The sequence below is a fragment of the Castanea sativa genome, chromosome 7 (assembly GCF_040712315.1).
Source record: "Castanea sativa cultivar Marrone di Chiusa Pesio chromosome 7, ASM4071231v1".
Lineage (NCBI taxonomy): Eukaryota > Viridiplantae > Streptophyta > Magnoliopsida > Fagales > Fagaceae > Castanea > Castanea sativa.
In genome coordinates, this window is record NC_134019.1 from 19,906,931 (window position 1) to 19,925,205 (window position 18,275).

General features: G+C 32.7%; 1 protein-coding gene across 1 annotated transcript; it reads left to right on the forward strand.

Annotated features, from left to right (window-relative positions):
• Positions 1-1,921: 1,921 nt before the first annotated feature.
• Positions 1,922-17,528, forward strand: LOC142643054 (MADS-box protein JOINTLESS-like). The gene is made up of 9 exons (XM_075817586.1): positions 1,922-2,018; positions 2,991-3,196; positions 12,263-12,341; positions 15,279-15,343; positions 15,434-15,533; positions 15,635-15,676; positions 16,488-16,526; positions 16,606-16,733; positions 17,169-17,528. Exons 1-9 carry the CDS (start codon positions 2,001-2,003, stop codon positions 17,185-17,187), a joined length of 696 nt encoding a protein of 231 aa, XP_075673701.1. The 5' UTR covers positions 1,922-2,000; the 3' UTR covers positions 17,188-17,528.
• Positions 17,529-18,275: the final 747 nt, after the last annotated feature.

Consider the following 18,275-nt stretch of genomic DNA (forward strand, 5'->3'; position numbering starts at 1 on the left):
ACTTGATTTCGTTTTGTTTCAGTAATCAAAGTTTTGTTTCAGCAACCGAGCGACTTTCTTGTTCTTCCTTTCCCTTTCTAACTTATGTTGTCCCATTCTCCACTTCCAAGCCCCAAAAACCCATGAACTAATCAAATTCAAAACAAATTCAACCCACTCTCTAGTCTCCACTCCAACGTGTTCTTCTCCTTCACTAAAGCGGCGGCGAGAAACCTCACATCTGATTCGATTTCCATTGCCTGAAGTTTTAGCCGCCTGGGTTTGGTCAAAATCGGCGCCTGGGTTGCTGGGTACGTGTTCATCTCCTCCACTGGAGCGGCAGCAAGAAACCACACATCCGATCTGATTTCCATCGCCTGAATCGACGCCTGGGTTGCTGGGTTTTGCATCGTTTCTTCTTTCTTCTTCATTGTTTATCTTTGGTTGTTGATCTCTGCTTTTTGATCTCTGGGTTTTGCTTCGGCGTTTTGATCTCTGGGTTTTGCTTGGGTTTTGATCTCTAGATTTCTTCTTCGACATTTTGATTTCTGGGTTTAGGTGGTACTAAATCGAGTCCATAGGGCTTGATTTTTATTTGATAGAACTTGAGTCCACAGGACTCGAGTTCTATGCCGACATGGACCAAGTGTCCACATCAGTTACGAACGATGTTGAAATCGAGTTCAGTGCACTCGATTTAACATTTCAAAATCGAGTCCAAATGACTCGATTTGTTAGATCCCAAATTTGTTTCAAACCTTGGCTAACTAATAATATAGTTTTTATAGTTATTTTTAAAAAATCCATATCCTTGTCTTGAACTTTATTTTAGTCTCTCTAGTTTTCAAATTTAACCACATAGCACCTAAGTAGAGTTTTTTTTTTTTTTCATACATGATTTGAATTCAAGTTCTCTTCTATGAAAGAATTGGGTAATATTACCTATTCACAAGGATCTTTGCCTAGCTTTTTAGAAGACTAAATACAAAATGAATCATCTAATCTTAACTAGTTTTAAATTTTTTTTCCAATAGTTTTAATTTTTATTTTTCAATCCAGTCATTTAAATTATATATGTTTTCAATGTAACCCTTGCAAAAAATGACGTAATCTTGCTGTTGGAGAGAGATAGGACTTGGCGGTTTAATCTGATGGGGATAAACGGAAAAACTAGATTCAAAAGTAAATAAGGGAACTTTTATAATGGTTGTGTTCATCTCGAGATTACGATGTAACATTAAAAAGAATTAAGAAAATATCTTTAATATATAATTTATAATAATAATAAATTTAATGTTAAAATTAAGCTAGTGTGGTTCCATGCTACACAACAATTTTGTTAGTTATCTGAGCTATGTAAGGGACCACCCGTATTTACCAACAAAAAAAAAGGATACATCCTTTGCTCAAATTTTATTTTATTTTATTTTTCCATCTTTTATTGGTTGAGTAAGTGCAGTTTTTATCACAAAAAAGAAAAAAAGAAAAGGTGCAGCCTGATTTGTTGTATTTTTTATCTGATACTTTAGTTAAAACTTCTACCAAAGACAATATTCCTTTTCCGTACAATAATACTATTAATACATAGCTTTCATTTTATTTCTCTTTGCCATTCCGAAATCCGTAACATTTATTTTATTGGTTGAGTAATTTATTTTTGTACTACTATACATATCTCTTTTCTTCTCGGTCTCTCTCTCAACTTTCAATGTAAATAGTTTATCTGGAATACTAGGTTGGGCTAATAATTTGAATAGAAGTAGAACTTTCAAGTAAATGGTCTAATAACCTACTCAGTCAAAAAAAAAAAAAAAAAACCATTGGTGTCAGTCATTCCCTCTTTCTCTCCCTTAAAACCATTGGTGACTTCGTATCTGGTTTTGTGAGAGACGTCAATAGCAGCACTAAAGACGACAATAACTTTGAAACAAAGAAAGGCAAAAGATGAAAATAGAAAACCTGGCCAATCCCTTTATCTCCCACCATCCATTGCAATTAATTTGCGAACTCAATGAGCTTGGATGTACTATATAGCTAAGGTAGGGTTCACTGTTCTTCTTCCTCTTGAAATCTTCTTTACCGTACACATTCACAGTGCTTTTAAAACTTCTTCTTGCTTTCCTTCTTCGTGGGTTGGTTTCACTCGGATTGAGATCAGGTGCAACGTGCAATACTTAGAGTATTGCACCTGATGCAATTCATATGAAATATTGAGATTGATAGTTTAATTAAAAAATTAAAAAAAAAAATTGAACTTAAGTAAAAAGTAAAACTTAAATATGTAAAAAGTAAATTTTTTTTGTGAGATATAGTTCACTCTTACAGATTCTTGGCTAAATTTGGCAAAGTGCCACTTTTTTTTTTCTTTTTTTTTTTTTCTCTCTTTTACGCAAAACCCATCTGGAATCTTTTCTTTTTTCCTTTCTTGTACATAGTACGTACATACCCCTCTCTCTCTTTTATAACCACAAGACCTGTAAAAGATCTGCTCAAATAATTGACATTTTGTGTGAAGGTTTGCTTAGATTTTGTTTTTATTTTACTTCTTTTTTTGGGTGAGCAAGTGCAGTTTTTGATTTCTTTAAGTTTTAAAGAATCTTTTATTTATTTATTTAAAATTTATCCCCTATTCTTCTGTCTATAATTTATCCTAACTCTCTTTCTCTTTTTAGTAAAAAAACTAATTTAACTGTTGCTTTCATTTTTCTTCTTTTGTCTTTTGTTTTTCGTGTTTAATTTTGTTCATGATTGTAAATCATGAACCAAATAGATTAGTAATGCATAGGACTTCAGATTTGCTATCTCTAGGACACGATTTTAATCTGATACTTTGATTGAGATTCTATCAAAGATAATTATTCCTCTTCCGTACAGATTTTTTTATTTTTATTTTTATTTCTAACATTTATTTTCGAACTAATCTCTAAATATACTATTTGTACTAAAAATTATTATACTATTTATAAAATACTAGTTTGGACTGATATAATTTGGTTTGATTTGATGCAAAGAGTCTGATCACTTACACGGGAAAAATGGTGAGAAAGAAAATTCAGATTAAGAAGATTGACAACACAACGGCAAGGCAGGTGACTTTCTCAAAGAGGAGAAGGGGGCTTTTTAAGAAGGCTTACGAGCTCTCAACTCTCTGCGATGCTGAAATTGCTCTCATGGTCTTTTCTGCCACAGGAAAGCTCTTTGATTACGCCAGCTCCAGGTTTCTCTCTTTCTACTTATAGAAAAACCCTTTTTCTATTTATAGAATAATATGTCATTGTCCATTCCTTTTTCGTTTAGTTCATGCAATCACTAGGATTATATCATTTCTAAGAAGAAAAAAAAAAAAAAAACTGAACGAACCCAAGTAGGGATTAAAAAATTGTACTACGTAATATTAAATAAAGAAAAAAGTACCATGAAATATTATAGCTACTACCAAAGGAAAAAAAAAAAAAAATTATTCTTATGCCAAAGAGAGATAGACTTTAATATCACCTTCAAGGGTTTAGCGTATGTTGCTGCTACATTTTTTAAACTTCTATAAGCCGGTTACTGTGTCTTGTAATATTGCTAATTAGTGCGTATTAGCTTGTATATAATCTAAATATATTATTGCCCCCAAGTTTTATAGTTGCCTTTGCTTATTGTAAATCTTCAATTAGCTGCTTCAACTCTTCCTTTAATGCCTAGTGGTCTTTATGCTTTTGCACTTCCACCTGATTGAATCCACTTTTGTTATCCCGAGTAATCTATTCATATGATTACTGTAAGGATTTCTTCATAAAATATCTTGCAAATCTAAATGGATTATTTGACCTTAATTTAGAGCAATATATGCCAGTTGAAACACTATTGGTTTTGAATACATTAAACCCAATGCTAGGGATTCCAAACACAAAAATGAGTGATTAACAATTTTCAGTAAACAAACATCAAAAGAAGTAGACAAAGAGCTCTGAACAACTTTAAAAAGATGGAAATGCTACTAACAAATAACATGTCAATATCAACTTAGTTGTAGTGTTATTCTACTAACAAATAACATCATTAATTAGACTTACATTGTGAGTGCATGATGTAATTTCGAACAGTGCAATTTGTAAATTGAGATTGTCAAGTAGTCCTGATTAAGAAGGAAGAAACAAATTATTCTACTCTATATAAAATATATAGCAATACAACGATAACAACAATAACAATAACTAAGCCTTACTCTCCAAATTTTAAGGTCGATTATGGATCCTCAATAAACTAATTAGTGTCAACAACATGTATTCTCTTTTATTATTCTATTTTATCCACTACTTCCTTTATTGACATATTCTTTTTTTACTACTTTTATTAATGATATATATTTATATATATATATATATATATATATATTTGTTTTCTATATCTTTTTTCATCCACTCAACTTATATTAACTTACTTCTTCTCACTGGAGCATTAATCATTTTTCTTTGAATATGACCAAACCATCTATACTCTCTCTCATCTTTTCAACAATAGGGGCCACACTTATTTTTAATAAAATTTCCTCATTTTAAATTCTATCTTTCTTTATATTTGGACATATCTATCTTAATATTTTTATTTCAATTACACTCATTTTATAAATATATTGCCTTTTAACAACCCAACATTCAATACTATATAGTATAGTTAGTGTCATAGTTGAATAAATTATTATAGTAAATGAGCAATAATACATTTTTGAAATGTGTCCAATAGTACATAAAGAATAGAGAACTTCTAAATTATGTGTTTAGAATTTGATTGCCCTTTTTGGGGGAGACATTATTTTATATGCTTGCATATTTCTTTGTCCAAATGGACTACATATTACATGTCTCCTATATCAAAAACACTAATCTCTCTCCCAATTAGCCTCCTAGAGCAGAAACATTAATCGCCCTCAAAATTGATGTTTTGTGCTACCCTTAGCAATGCCATTTCTAACATCTACTCTATCATTACCATAGAAAAAACTCCTTCTACTCTAATGGACGAAATCATAACTATATCTAAATGCGAGAAGGGGGAAAAATCTCTTTAAACACACTCGATTGCACTAGAATCAAGCTGCATTTGTCACCCACACTGAAGGGAATTGAAGGCAGTCCGAGAGGATATGCTCCATGCACAAGAATTTTTTCCGAAAAGTAATTGTAAAACTTGCTTAGCAGCATGAGTAAAAAGCCACTTTTTTGGGTTTGTAAATCACCTCATAAAGATCTACGGCTGTTTGACTATTCTCCCGTATATAGTTTATACACCTTGTACACACTAGGTAATTATATTTATACACCTTGTACACACTAGGTAATTATAAGGCGGAATTTTTTGCGGTTTCCAAGATGTTGTTTAGGAACTTTGAACTCAAAAGCTCATGGATCTCTCAACACTTAGGAATCAGTAGGCCAACCCCTAGGATTTCATGTGAGTGATAAGTTGGAACATTTAATATAATATAATGCATGAGCTAAGTATGTAGAATTGAACCTTTTGGTTAAAGGTAGTGAGGTTAATATTAAATTGGGGGTGGAGGACATCAACTATAGCAGCCACTAAGCCTTAACCCCAAAATTTTTGGCATTGGCTATGGATTCTCTTTATATTAGTTAGAGAAGGCACATGTATTTTTTCCCCATTCTTATCCATGAAAGTCATGTCTCTGATCCTTCTATAATTGATATTTCCTTTTCTCTAAAAAAAACTACTCTACTTATATTAATTTTGGTCTTCCTTTCCCTTTTTTTGTTCCCTTAACTTGAAACAACTCATTCTTTTTTACCGGTGTATTAACCATAATCTCAATCAATTATCCTCACCATTTCATCAATAAGGGCTACCCTACCTTTAATCGAATTTCCTTATTTCCAATCCTATCTTTTTGTGTATCCACTTATCTATCATAACATCTCATTTCAATTACACTCATTTTATGAACATGCTATAGTTGTCTTATCAAATTTTCCTTTTTACTTGGTAAATATTCTACAATCATACAATACTCCTGATGCATATATCCATTTCATCTACTCTTCTCTTATCCTATAATTTACATCATCTTCAATTTCCCATCTTTATGAATTATTGATTCAAGATATAGATAGTTTCATTTTTTTAATATCTCTTGACCATTGAGTCATTCCCCCCCCCCCCCCTTTATCTTTTTTTTTTTTTTTAAACTTTTGCCAATATTATATTCCATGTACTTTGTTATAATTCTACTTAATCAAAAACCTTTAGATTCTAAGTGTCTTGCCAAACTTTGCTTTTGGATGCAAAGTTCTTCAATACACTTGTAGAGAAGAAAGCACTTGGTCACGCATAAGAATGCAATAGCTTCACAATAGGTGTATAGATTCTCTAATTGAGCCTCTATGTATTATGATGACTTTAAAATAGACCTTTTATATCCCCTAGAAGTACAAGTCATCATGCGCCGAAAAATAGATCTGAAAATTCTAGATCCGCGAAGCTCGATAGATCGAGAGGTAGTGAGAGGTATCAAGGTTCTTCATTAATTCCTGATAGAAGCCTTGTGTCGAGCTTATGTCAGGTTCATTATTTTCAGCTTTTCTCACTTGTTTCATTGTGAAATCTTCATGTCTTCAATAATACAACTTGTTATAGCTAAGAGACATACTTCATGATATTCTATAATCCACTTAGAACTACCTAAATACAAGTAAAATACGTTTTTTCAAAAGATATGTCAACAAATGAAAAATATGACTCTAACAAATAGCATTAGATATGCCTAAACATCATACTTGAAAGGATGACCTAATGAAAGTAACTCTATTTTTTTTAATTTCATTTTAATTTTATTTAGGCTCTAATTATTATTTTTAATAGTCTTTTAGGGTTTAATGATAAAATTAAATTATTATATTTTGCTTGAAATCAAATTAAAGTTTTGGTGCCACATAATTGTCAAGTCAGCTTATATGAAACCATACAGAGGTGCTCCGTTAAAATGAAATTGGCATGATATAAGGGTGTTCCATCACGCTCTAATGCGTGCGTTGCCTGTCATGTAATGTACAACATTAGGGAGTTCGAAACTTTGGTTTAACTTGTTAGTATCGTTCACTCAAATTTGGGGAAATAGAATAAACTTCAAACTCCATTTTAGAATTTCCATTGCTTAATACCCATAAAGAAGGGAAAAAAGAAACACATTTAGAAAATAGCAAGCAATGTGTGAAGAGATCAATAGATTTTGATTTTAGGGGAAAAGGAAGGGAATATAAAAAATTATATGTAATAAAAAATTATAAAATTTGGTTCACAATCTTAAAGTTTTCCCTATTGGTTCACTATTTGTTAAACAATGAGCAGGAAGGACCTTGTTTATCCTGTGTTGTTAGGTTTTTTCGTATAAGGGTGGGGTATCTACAAAAATTTTCTTAGGTAGAAGGTTCTCTCTTTTAATTTCATACATGACCTAGGACTTAAAACAGGATTTACTTGGAACAACTATTCATGAAATAACTTACATTTCAAGACAAAATATACAAAGTAAATGTATGACCAAATATTTAAAAAACAGCTAACAAGACCTATTCACTAGACTTTACATAGTTTGTATATATTTTTGCTAAAACATTGAATTACTTTGAAAGGACTATCAACTCTAGGCAAAAGTTAGCAAGATATCCACCTAGAAAGAATTCTTCTAGAGATTGATCCACACCAAATCACCTTCCTTACTTCTAAAGATGATACCACACCAAATCACCTTCCTTACAAGTAGCTGGTTTTCTATGTTTGTTTGCTTACTTTTTTGGTACTTTTAAATTTGTTTGAGAAATCAGTCTTGAACATTTTCATGCAACTTCTTTATATATTTTACTCTGTCCTCAATGTCTCCACTAAAATTATGAGCAGCAATTTTGAATACTTAACTCTTTCCTCCTTATCTCCACTAAAATGATTAGTAGTAAGCAGTAATTCCATGACAAAAGCATTAATAAGATTTTTGTTTTGAAGGGTAATATGATTTTGACTATACACAACTTTAAATGGACTATAATTGGTAGTTTGGCTAGCAAACCGATTGTACGCAAATTCAACTTGAGTTAGAAGGATAACTCTCTGAAAATCACTTAAACCTTAATTAGCAACCTATGCTTGTCCAATTTGAGGATGACAAGTTGAACTATGTTGAAGGTTAGTTGCTAACATCAACTAAAGGTTGTGCCCAAAATGGATTCTGAACTTCTGTATTTTGATCTAATGTCATAGCCTTTAAAATACAATGAAGTTTTACAATCTCTCAAAGGTAAAAATCTGTCACATGATAAGCATCTAGACTCTTGCAATAATCCTTTTCGTCTCTGGAAAACTCACAACAATACTCACAGAGACATCTTCCCAGAGTGCCTTAGGAATTGGAAATGACATGTACAACCCAGTATTTTGGCAATTGCTCTTGGCAACGTGACATGTTTGAAAATTTTGGGAAAGAGAAAATAGGAACTTTAGTCACCTTCTTTTCAATGAGTTCCAACTACTTTCAATTTCAAATGTCCATGCCTGAACCTTTGTTTAATCCCCAATAAAATGATGCCATTTTTCTGTCACCTTTTAAATTTTTTACGTTATTGCGAGCTTGTTAAGAATAGCCTTTTCCTCGTTGGTTGGATAGTGTGGTTAAATGTCTCTCTCCCTCAAGGTTAAACCCTTCATAAGCTAATCATGCCAAACCCTTCCTCAAAGAATGCAATTTGAGACTTCTAAAAGAAAGTTCTAAGATATGGATGGAACATGTATTTATAAGGAGAGTACATAACCAAATTCTTTGATCAAATGAGGCTTCGCAGTGGACTAGTCAGGATCTCATAGAAAATATATGATCACGAGCATGGTATGTCTGCTTGAAATCTCAACGGGGTACCGTATTTGTGTATGTTCAAAACATGACCTAATTAAGTAGGACATCATAGGGAAAGATATAGAGTACTCTAGTTTACCCCTTTGAGATACGGTACCTTAAATGAACTGGAATTACTAGTAAAAGTGATACAAAACCACAAACTAGCAAATTGGAGGCAATGCCCCAAGTACACAAAATATTTTTTCAAGAACATAAAAGGTGACACAGAATTCTACCATTCCAACAAGCATCACAAGTAGGAAAATGGTAACATCAAGGGTGGACAAAAGTGTTTTCTCTTCATTTACATATAAAAGAAAAGAATTAGATGTTCCTAAACATAAGAAACTTTACCATCTAATCAAGGCTAGTCACACAATTCTTAATCAAGGACTATAGACAGTCAGGTTAATTACTTCAGTTTCAATTGAAGATAAATTCCATGACTCGAAAATTCTTATTGATGATAATAACATGGTCTTTTCCATCATAATTGTGCTCTTTACAGTGTGTTTGTGGGACTTATCAATTCATTATTGATTGTAGTTGTTAAGCATTGCAGTCAACCGAATAAAGCATTTTCAAAAGCAATTTCAGTGTAATTAATGATAAAATTTTCAGCAACACTAATTTAAATAACAATAAGCGCATACCTAGATGTCTAGGATTTCGTAGGGCTTCATGATTAACTGTCATGAAAAAATAATATCACGAGATTTGTGAAGTCTTACTTTGAATTTTATAGAATCTTTTCAATCTTGAAAATTTCCAAAACTAAAACAGTATTAACTCTATGAAATTTAACCTGCAAGCAGTGATTCTGTAACATTTTAATGCAATAGCTAGAACCAAATCCAAAAGTCTAAGTCATTTTATTTGATGTATGCAAAATTAGAAATTTACTAAATAAGTAAGAAATTAATGTGATGTAGAATACAGTAGAAAAATAAGGATAAAAAAAGAATAAAAGAATAAATAGGACAAACACTAAGCTTCACCACCTAGAATCTGCTTGTAAGCCTTAGGCATTACCACCTAAGGGTGTTTGGCATTGCCACCAAACAAAACAAAAAAAAGCCATCATTCTCAAATCATCAAATTAATCTTGTTCAAATTGTACTGCCTTTCATGACTACAAAAAACACTAGTTTAATAGGGTTTAGGGATTACACCAATATAGAAAATGCTTAATCAAATCCCTTAAAACTCTCAACATTAAAATGAAATCAAAAATTTTAATTAAAAAAAAATCATTTTGACATTAAAAAAATAAAATCGTAGATGGTTTTAATGCTCCTTGCATCATACTCCCTGGTTGGAGAAAACTCGACCTTGAATTTTGAAGTAGAGAAGGATCATAACTCTAGCAGGTAGTACTTGCCTTGATAGAGGAACCACCTCTAGGAGCACATAGAATAGCAATGTTTTGCATTCCATCACATCATGAAACTCTTTGGAAATGAAAAAATAAATGTTTAAAATCAACACAATATGATTTTAAACCACCATAGTATCCACTTTCTCCACTTCATCAAGCTGTTTATCTTCATGCACCATAGAGGGCTGATTTTAGCACATTCAATAAATTCTACTATCACATCATTTGCACTCTCAAAAGTTTTGCTCTCTTGTTGAACTTTCACCTCATCAAGCATTGACTCACCAAGAAGTTTAATAGGTCTACTACACATGGTTGAGGATGTTCTAACTGGATGCTTGTTGGCACGTGCATCTCCTTTGCATAACCAATTTTTGGTGCCACAACTCTCTCATGTGTGAAACTTTACCCTCAAGCTTGTGGGGTAGTTTTTGAGTGGATGCCATTATTTTACAAAATAGGTGAAACATTTTGATTTTCCTTTTTTACACTAGCTAAAAGCAGACTAAGAAGATTGAAGGAAATTTCTTTACTTTCATACATGACTAGAGACATAATTGTTTCCATGGTCGAAACTGCAACAGATGAATAGTTGGACCTAATTATTTTTTAGAAAATTTGAAACTTCTCAACAACCAATGCATCATAGTATCACACTCAATGTCTAGCATCACCAAGCATGACCTGACCTTTGCAGCAGTATCAAGAAGTGAAACCTCCGTACAACAACAATTGGACACATGAGAAAATTTTTCAAATACTGCTAAAATTAGCTGAAATATTTCCTTCATTTGCTCATCATTATATGGGGTATTTGGTGCTATTATCCTTGTAATCTCAGTAATGCAAGATGCAACTGAAATCTTCACATCCATTTCAGCATGTCTCAGAAGTTCATTAGTGATCAATGCCTTCATTGAGGGTAAAAATGCATCTTGCATTGACTTGGATGGTGCTTGATTCACATTTGCTAACAAATTTTTAAATTTATCAACAAGAGGGAGGAGGTCATTAATGGAGGAGTGAGGGTTAAGGAGGCTTTTCCCATCCTCCTTAAGATTGATGCTCCTCAAAATCTCTATTAAAGGAAGTCATTTTTAGCTCAAAGAGACAGAAAAAACAAAGATTGAAACTTTACTTGCTGCTAAAAGCTAAAGAACACTAGATGTGCACGGTTTGACTTCTGGGTTTAATGGGCTAATCTCACTTCTTCTTTTGGAAATTGGGCTAATGGATGGACTTTTTTTTTGGGACTAATTTGGAATGGGTGGAGGGTATCAGATGTCCTCATACCAAGTTGATAATAATTTGATGTAGAATGTAATAGGAAAATAAGGATAAAAGAAGAATAAAAGGATAAACGGGAAAAACCCTAGGCTTCACCTCCTAGAATCTGCTTGCAAACCCTAGGCATCATCACCTAAGGGTATTTGGCATCACTACCAAAAGAGTTAAAGTAATCATTCTCAAATCATCAAATTATTCTTATTCAAATTGTATTGCCATTCACCATTACAAGGGCACTAGTTTAATAGGGTTTCGAGATAACACCAATATAGAATATGCCTAATCAAATCCCTTAAAACCCTCAAAATTAAACCCAAATTTAAAATTTAAAATTAAAAAAAAACTTTTACATTCAAAAATAAAATCTTAGATAATTTTAATGCTCCCTGCATCATAATGTACCCCTTGTGTCAATCAATATAAATAGTTTTGGGGGATCATATAGATGTTCACCTTTTATAGTTTGACCAAATTAGAAGTTTGTATATTGCTTGTGTGAATCATTATAAATATCATCTGTGGTTCACATTTTAATTGGGAATACAATTGGTCTGTAGACAATGGCAGATATGCCTACACTAGATTAATAATTAATTCTTCAGTCACTGGCTCAAAATTTTTTCCCTTAGATTTGAGTCAGAAATACATACTAATAGTTTATAAGTTCATACTTTCATTTTATTGAGAGATAGATAAAAGAATTGAATGTGCTATCCTTTCGTTGTATGAAGTATGCAGCAGGTAATTGAAAGGCACAATCTACAGCCAGAGAATCTTTGCAAAATGGACCAGCTCTCTCTAGAGCTACAGGTATGATGTTTTAAAGTTTTTTAGTTGGTGAATAAGAGACATAGTTGGAAAGTCATTAGTGAAAGATTACGTATACTTTAATATAATAACTTTTGAATTCGTAAAAAGTCCCTTTAAATCACAAGGAGAAATTTGAAGTTCACTAGAATGAATGGAGAAAAAACTTTTTGAAATTTTTATTAATGAAATTTTGAATTACCTTGGAGGCTACCATGCATATAAATAGGAAAATAAATCATAGGGAGGCTAGTAGACCCTAAAACACCCTAATTTGTGTCAAGAAAAAATGAGGCTAGAAATATGAAAAATCACCAAAATTATCAAAATTATAACATTTACGAAATCAAATCCTACATACCCTAGAAAACATTCCAAAACAAATGGGATCTTATTCTGAATTTTTAATTGAAAGTTATTAACAAAAAGAGAAAAAAAAAAAAAAAAAAAAGCCATAAATTGCAAAAATGATGAAAATGAATGCCTAAATAGAAGAATTTTTTGAAAAGTGGCATAGGTCATGGCCATAACTTAAAATTACCATACAACTACAACAAAGTTTCAGTCCCAAAAATTTTTAGGTTCAATTTTGGATTCTCAATAGTTTAGTCAACCACATGTATTTCCCCTTCATTCTATTCTATCCAAATCCATAGTCTTTGTTACTTACTTACTTAACAAGTATACTTCTATTAATGTGTTTTTTTGTCTTCTTCTACCTTGTTTCATTACCTCAACTTGAATCAACTTGCTCTTTCTTACAGGTGCATTAATTGCTCTCCTCTAAATTTGACCACCCCTAACTTTAAGCAAATATCCTTATTTTTAATCTTATCTTTATGTGTATTTTGACTATTTTCTTCTATACATCTTAATATTCTTATTTCCAGTGTTTTCATTTTAACATTGATGCACGTAAATCTATCATAGTCATAATGAAGCCTTGCATGATTACTTCTTAATCCAATATCTCATGAAATTTTCGTGAAAATTTTGAAACTTACATTTTATTGAGAACTGTACCACTATAAGAAAAGCTAAGTATATTTTTTTGGAACACTTAAATCACTAACATCCGGGGATGCATACCAGTCTCTACTTTACATCTTCAAACACCACATTATCTATTTTACCAAACCATTTCACAACTCACTCAACATCCTAGTTTTTATTTTTACATACAACCAAGTAAAATAATATAAATTACAAAACAAATACGATAAAAATAACTTTTGATTTATCTCTCATCTCTTCATCTCTATCTCTCTTCTCAACAACCAAACTCACTAAAACACCAGCACCACCGAACCAACCACCAAGAAGCACCAAACCAACCAAACAATAACAACACCACCACTACCATCACCTCTAAAACACCATTGAAACACCAAACCAAATCCCCAAACCCACCATTGGAACACCAAACTGAAATCCTCAATCCTAATTCATCCAAATTTGAACCCACAAAAAAAATCACATCCAAAATACCCATCCCCTGCAACCAATCGCAAATACCCACCACCACCACAGCCTCCCCTGCAACCGATTCAACCCAAGCCCCAATCTGATCTCCACGGCTCCACCACTCTCTACATTGACCACCACCGGAATTGAAACCCAATCAACAGAAGAGGGAGAGACAGAACTAAAACCCAAACCAAATCTCAAACCCGATCTCCAACGTGACCCATACCCAAGAACAAAATGCATACCGAAGAACAAATGACTTAAACAAAACATGATCCATACCCAGGAACAAAACCCACAGCTCAAATCCGATCTCCACTGTGACCCATACCCAAGAACAAATGACCAGAACTGAAGCCCAAACATGATCTCCCCGGCTCCAGTAACCACCGACTCAACCCAACCAAAAACAACCGAGAAAGAGATAGAGGAGAGAAAAAAAAATCAAATATAAAGAGAAGGGGGAGAGACATAGAAAGAGAGAGATAGACAAAGGAGTGGAGATAGACAAAAAAGAGGGAGAGTCATAGAAGAGAGAAGAGAGAAGAGAGGGAGAGAGAGAATAAAATATTAGATTTTTAAGTTTACAACTGTGACCAGTGGGTTGTATATGAAGAAGCTTACTGTTCACATATACCAACCTAGATGGAGCATGTTTTTAATGGTTTTGGTTGTAAAACAGCAACTAGGGGGTGTTCACACCCCAAATGTTAGTGCTCTTAGAGGACTACTTGTAGCACTCTTAAAATGATGACCCTAACATTTCGGCCAACCCTAAAAATTACTTATAGAAGGCAGGATTAGAACTGCTTACATGTTGATAATATCAATGGCGCTCACATCTTATAACACAAATCTTCATGAACGGCAGTCCTTTATGTTAGTTTGAGAAATGTACCTACCCTACACCATGTTGAGAAAGGAAATTGAAGAGAAGACGCATGAACTGGGGTATTATAACTACATTGCTATCAACTTGTTAAAGTAAAGACATGCACATAGCCACATACCATAAATACCAAAAATGATTAAATAATTTCCTAAACAAAGGAATTTACCGTAAAAGTAGTGTAGATCTGGTCATAACTTAAAATTACCATAAATAGCAAAAATGATTTAAACCTCTCAAGTTTCTTCCAATGTTTTCATCTTAACGTTAATGTAGGTGATTTTATCATTGTCATAAGGAAACATGACTCTAAATCTTTCTCATGAAACTTTCATGAATACTTTGAAAATTACATTTGATTGAAAATCCTAACACCATAAGAAATGCTAGGTATGTTTTTTGGAACTACTTAGAAGACTACTTTTAGCACTCCCAGAATGATGACCCTAAAATTTCGGGCTGCCATAAAAATTTCCTATTTAAGGCACTAAATGCTTACAAATTTTAGAACCATTGTTACATTAAAAGTGCTCGGTACAAATCACATTACAAAAATCTTCATGGACGGCAATTAATTATGTTAGCTTGAGAACGGTACCTCCTACGCCATGTTGAGCAAGGAAATTGAGGACAAGACACATGAACTGAGGTATTATAACCACGTCACTATCATCTTGTTACTTTATAGACATGTATATACCACAATAAATTAATGTTGAGAAATGTTTACACCTAACAGGAGGATTAAGGGAGAAGAGCTTCATGGAATGGATATAGAAGAATTACACAAACTAGAGAAAGTGCTTGAAGTAGGCCTGAGCCGTGTTACAGAAACAAAGGCACATCTCTCTTTTTTATCTCTGTTTGCCGGCATTATAATGGAGTGTTGAAATTTATGTACTCTCTCTATATATAAAAAAAAAACTTTTTTGTCTTTCAGGGTGAAAGATTTCTGGAAGAGATCACTGCACTTCAGCAAAAGGTCATGGTCCAAACTTTAAATCCTTGCAAGTCATTTCATACAATTATTATAATGTTTTCAAGACAGTTCCAGAACAGATCAGTGCCCTTAAGCAAAAGGTCATATGGTTTCAATGAAAAGCATCTTCGTACTTTAGTGATGATCTGCTCCATAATGATATCATGGTAAAATATTGAAATATTAGGTGGCAAAAAGAAACTAAGAAAAGTTGAAAGAACACAAGAAATTAAGGTGGTTTTGTCTTAGAGGTCTATGTTAACAGCAGAAAGTCTTAAACAAATCTTTATTATTGAATTATGTGTATAATAGTGTCCTTAATTAAGGGAACATGTAGTAGACTAACTCTGTGTTAACCCTAGGATTACAGTAATATAGTTAGGACTGTACAATTAGGACTAGTATAATGTAATGAGCTTAAACCCTAAATCCATATCTTTAGCAAATGTCAGAAAATAGCTGTAAAACTTTGTCATAATGTTAATGCAAGTTGGGGCAAATTCATAAAAATCGTGGTCTTTTTCTGCACTGGCTAGCTCAATGGGTAGAGAAAGGAGGAGTTCACATGGCTAACAACAACTAACAACCACCGTTGAACCTTTAGTTGAAACCACTGTCAACATAAATTCAGACGTGAATGTTATATTGTTTATCCTATCACCTGACCTATATCAATTTTGTCCCCCTCAAAAAAAGTATCGATTTCTTATATAAGAAGTTAGGTAAATATACCATAGTAATTAAATTATATTTTGTATTTAAGGCTAAGAAGTCTTAGTAGTGGCTCTCTGCTCATCTTATTCTTTTAATGCAGGGAGCCCAATTGATGGAAGAAAACCAACGATTAAAACAGGTAATAGGTCTTTTTTTTTTAGAAAAAAATTCTTCCTCCTCTTTTCCTATCTCAGTAATAAAAAATGTCTCTTCCACAGATGGAAAATCTGTTTAGCGCTCAAACACATGTACTTGAACAAGGTCAGTCATCTGAGTCAGTCACCAATATTTGTAGCTCATCTGATCCTCAAGACAATGACAGTTCAGACATATCTCTCAAGTTGGGGTAAGTTTGTGAAATTCTTAAAATTTTTTAGTTTTCTGGATAAAGTATGTAATAATATTCAGAATTCAATTAAAGGATATTTGAATCAAACCTCAATATTTAGGGGCCATATAGTATAGAGTTGTAGTTTCACTAGAGGAACTTGACCAGACAGATAAATTTGTCCTTACGTTTAGTTATTTCTCTGGATTTAGCATTACAATATGTACTATATTCTAATTTACAGTTCTATATGGGCTTATCTGGTTCTGAAAGATAAATTTGTTGGTGAAATTAATGGTTGCAACCACAAGTTGATGTCACTTTCAACTCATCAATGAGCAATGTTTCTGTTTGTTTAGCAACTTAACTATCATCATTGACTGCATGCCTAGAAATGCATGCTGCTACTATAGAGAAACTCTTTGCCTTAGTGCATCTTTCTATGTGTTGCAGGCTACCTTTTCCTAAATGAATTTGAAGTATAGTGAAGGTCAAGGAGCATACATGGATTCTCTTTTCTCAAATACAAAAGAAAAATGGCCATGGCTAAGTAAATACAAATGCTAGCTCAGAGTTGTAATCAATTTTCTATAAGACCAATTTGTTTACACCAGCTGATTCTAAGAGTCTGCATGTGTATATGGTAAATTTTAGATGCTTAATCATTTTTATTGATGAATCAAAGGTCAATTTGTTACAATGGAAAATGAGGTAGAGGGTGTTGGAAAAGGTCGAGTGTAGGTTTGAGACTGATGGCAAGTCATACTATTGATAAATTGATTCAAATTCTGCAATAGGTTCTGTTTATCTTTGCGTGATTGCCAGTATTACATATTTGCCGCAACATTTCTTTATCAAGAATGGTGCTTTTGTGTACACTTGGTTTAAGCCTTAAGGTCTAAAAATGTTTTCAAGTCAATCTTACTTGCAATAAGACTTCTGTGAGCTTCCTTTGATTTTGCAATCCAGATTCTTGCACCAACTTGAGAAAAGTGATATCATAATTCGTAATATTAACTTGCTCCCACTGTTTTCCTTTTTCTTTTGTTTTTTATTTTGAATTTTGAATTTTTCTAGGTTGGATTGTTCTATTTCCTAGTCTTCCTTGGCAACTCAAGATTAGCACTTCACAGGTTTCATCCATATTTAACTAGATCTTTTCTTGGCTCTCTCTCTCTCTCTCTCTCTCTCTCTATATATATATAAAGATATAAAGCAAGATTTCAAATTATATGTTTTTTGTTGTCAAAATTGCATCATATGAATATAATTTGGTATTCACCGATCACCATGAAGCAAACTAATCAAAAAGCTTTTAAAATGTTAGGGCTAGTTAAGTCGAATAAATCAAATTGCATTCCTTTCTTTTCTTTTCTTTTTACCTTTTTTTTGGGGGGGGGGGGGGGGGTGGTGGTTGTGTGAATATCTAGAAGTAGAACTCTTTTGGTAATTGATCATCTCCTAGATATGTGTATGACTCTTCAAGTAATTGATTGATCAATTGTGAATGACTCTTTTTAGTCCATTTTTCTCACTTTACTAAAAATAACAATCAAAAGG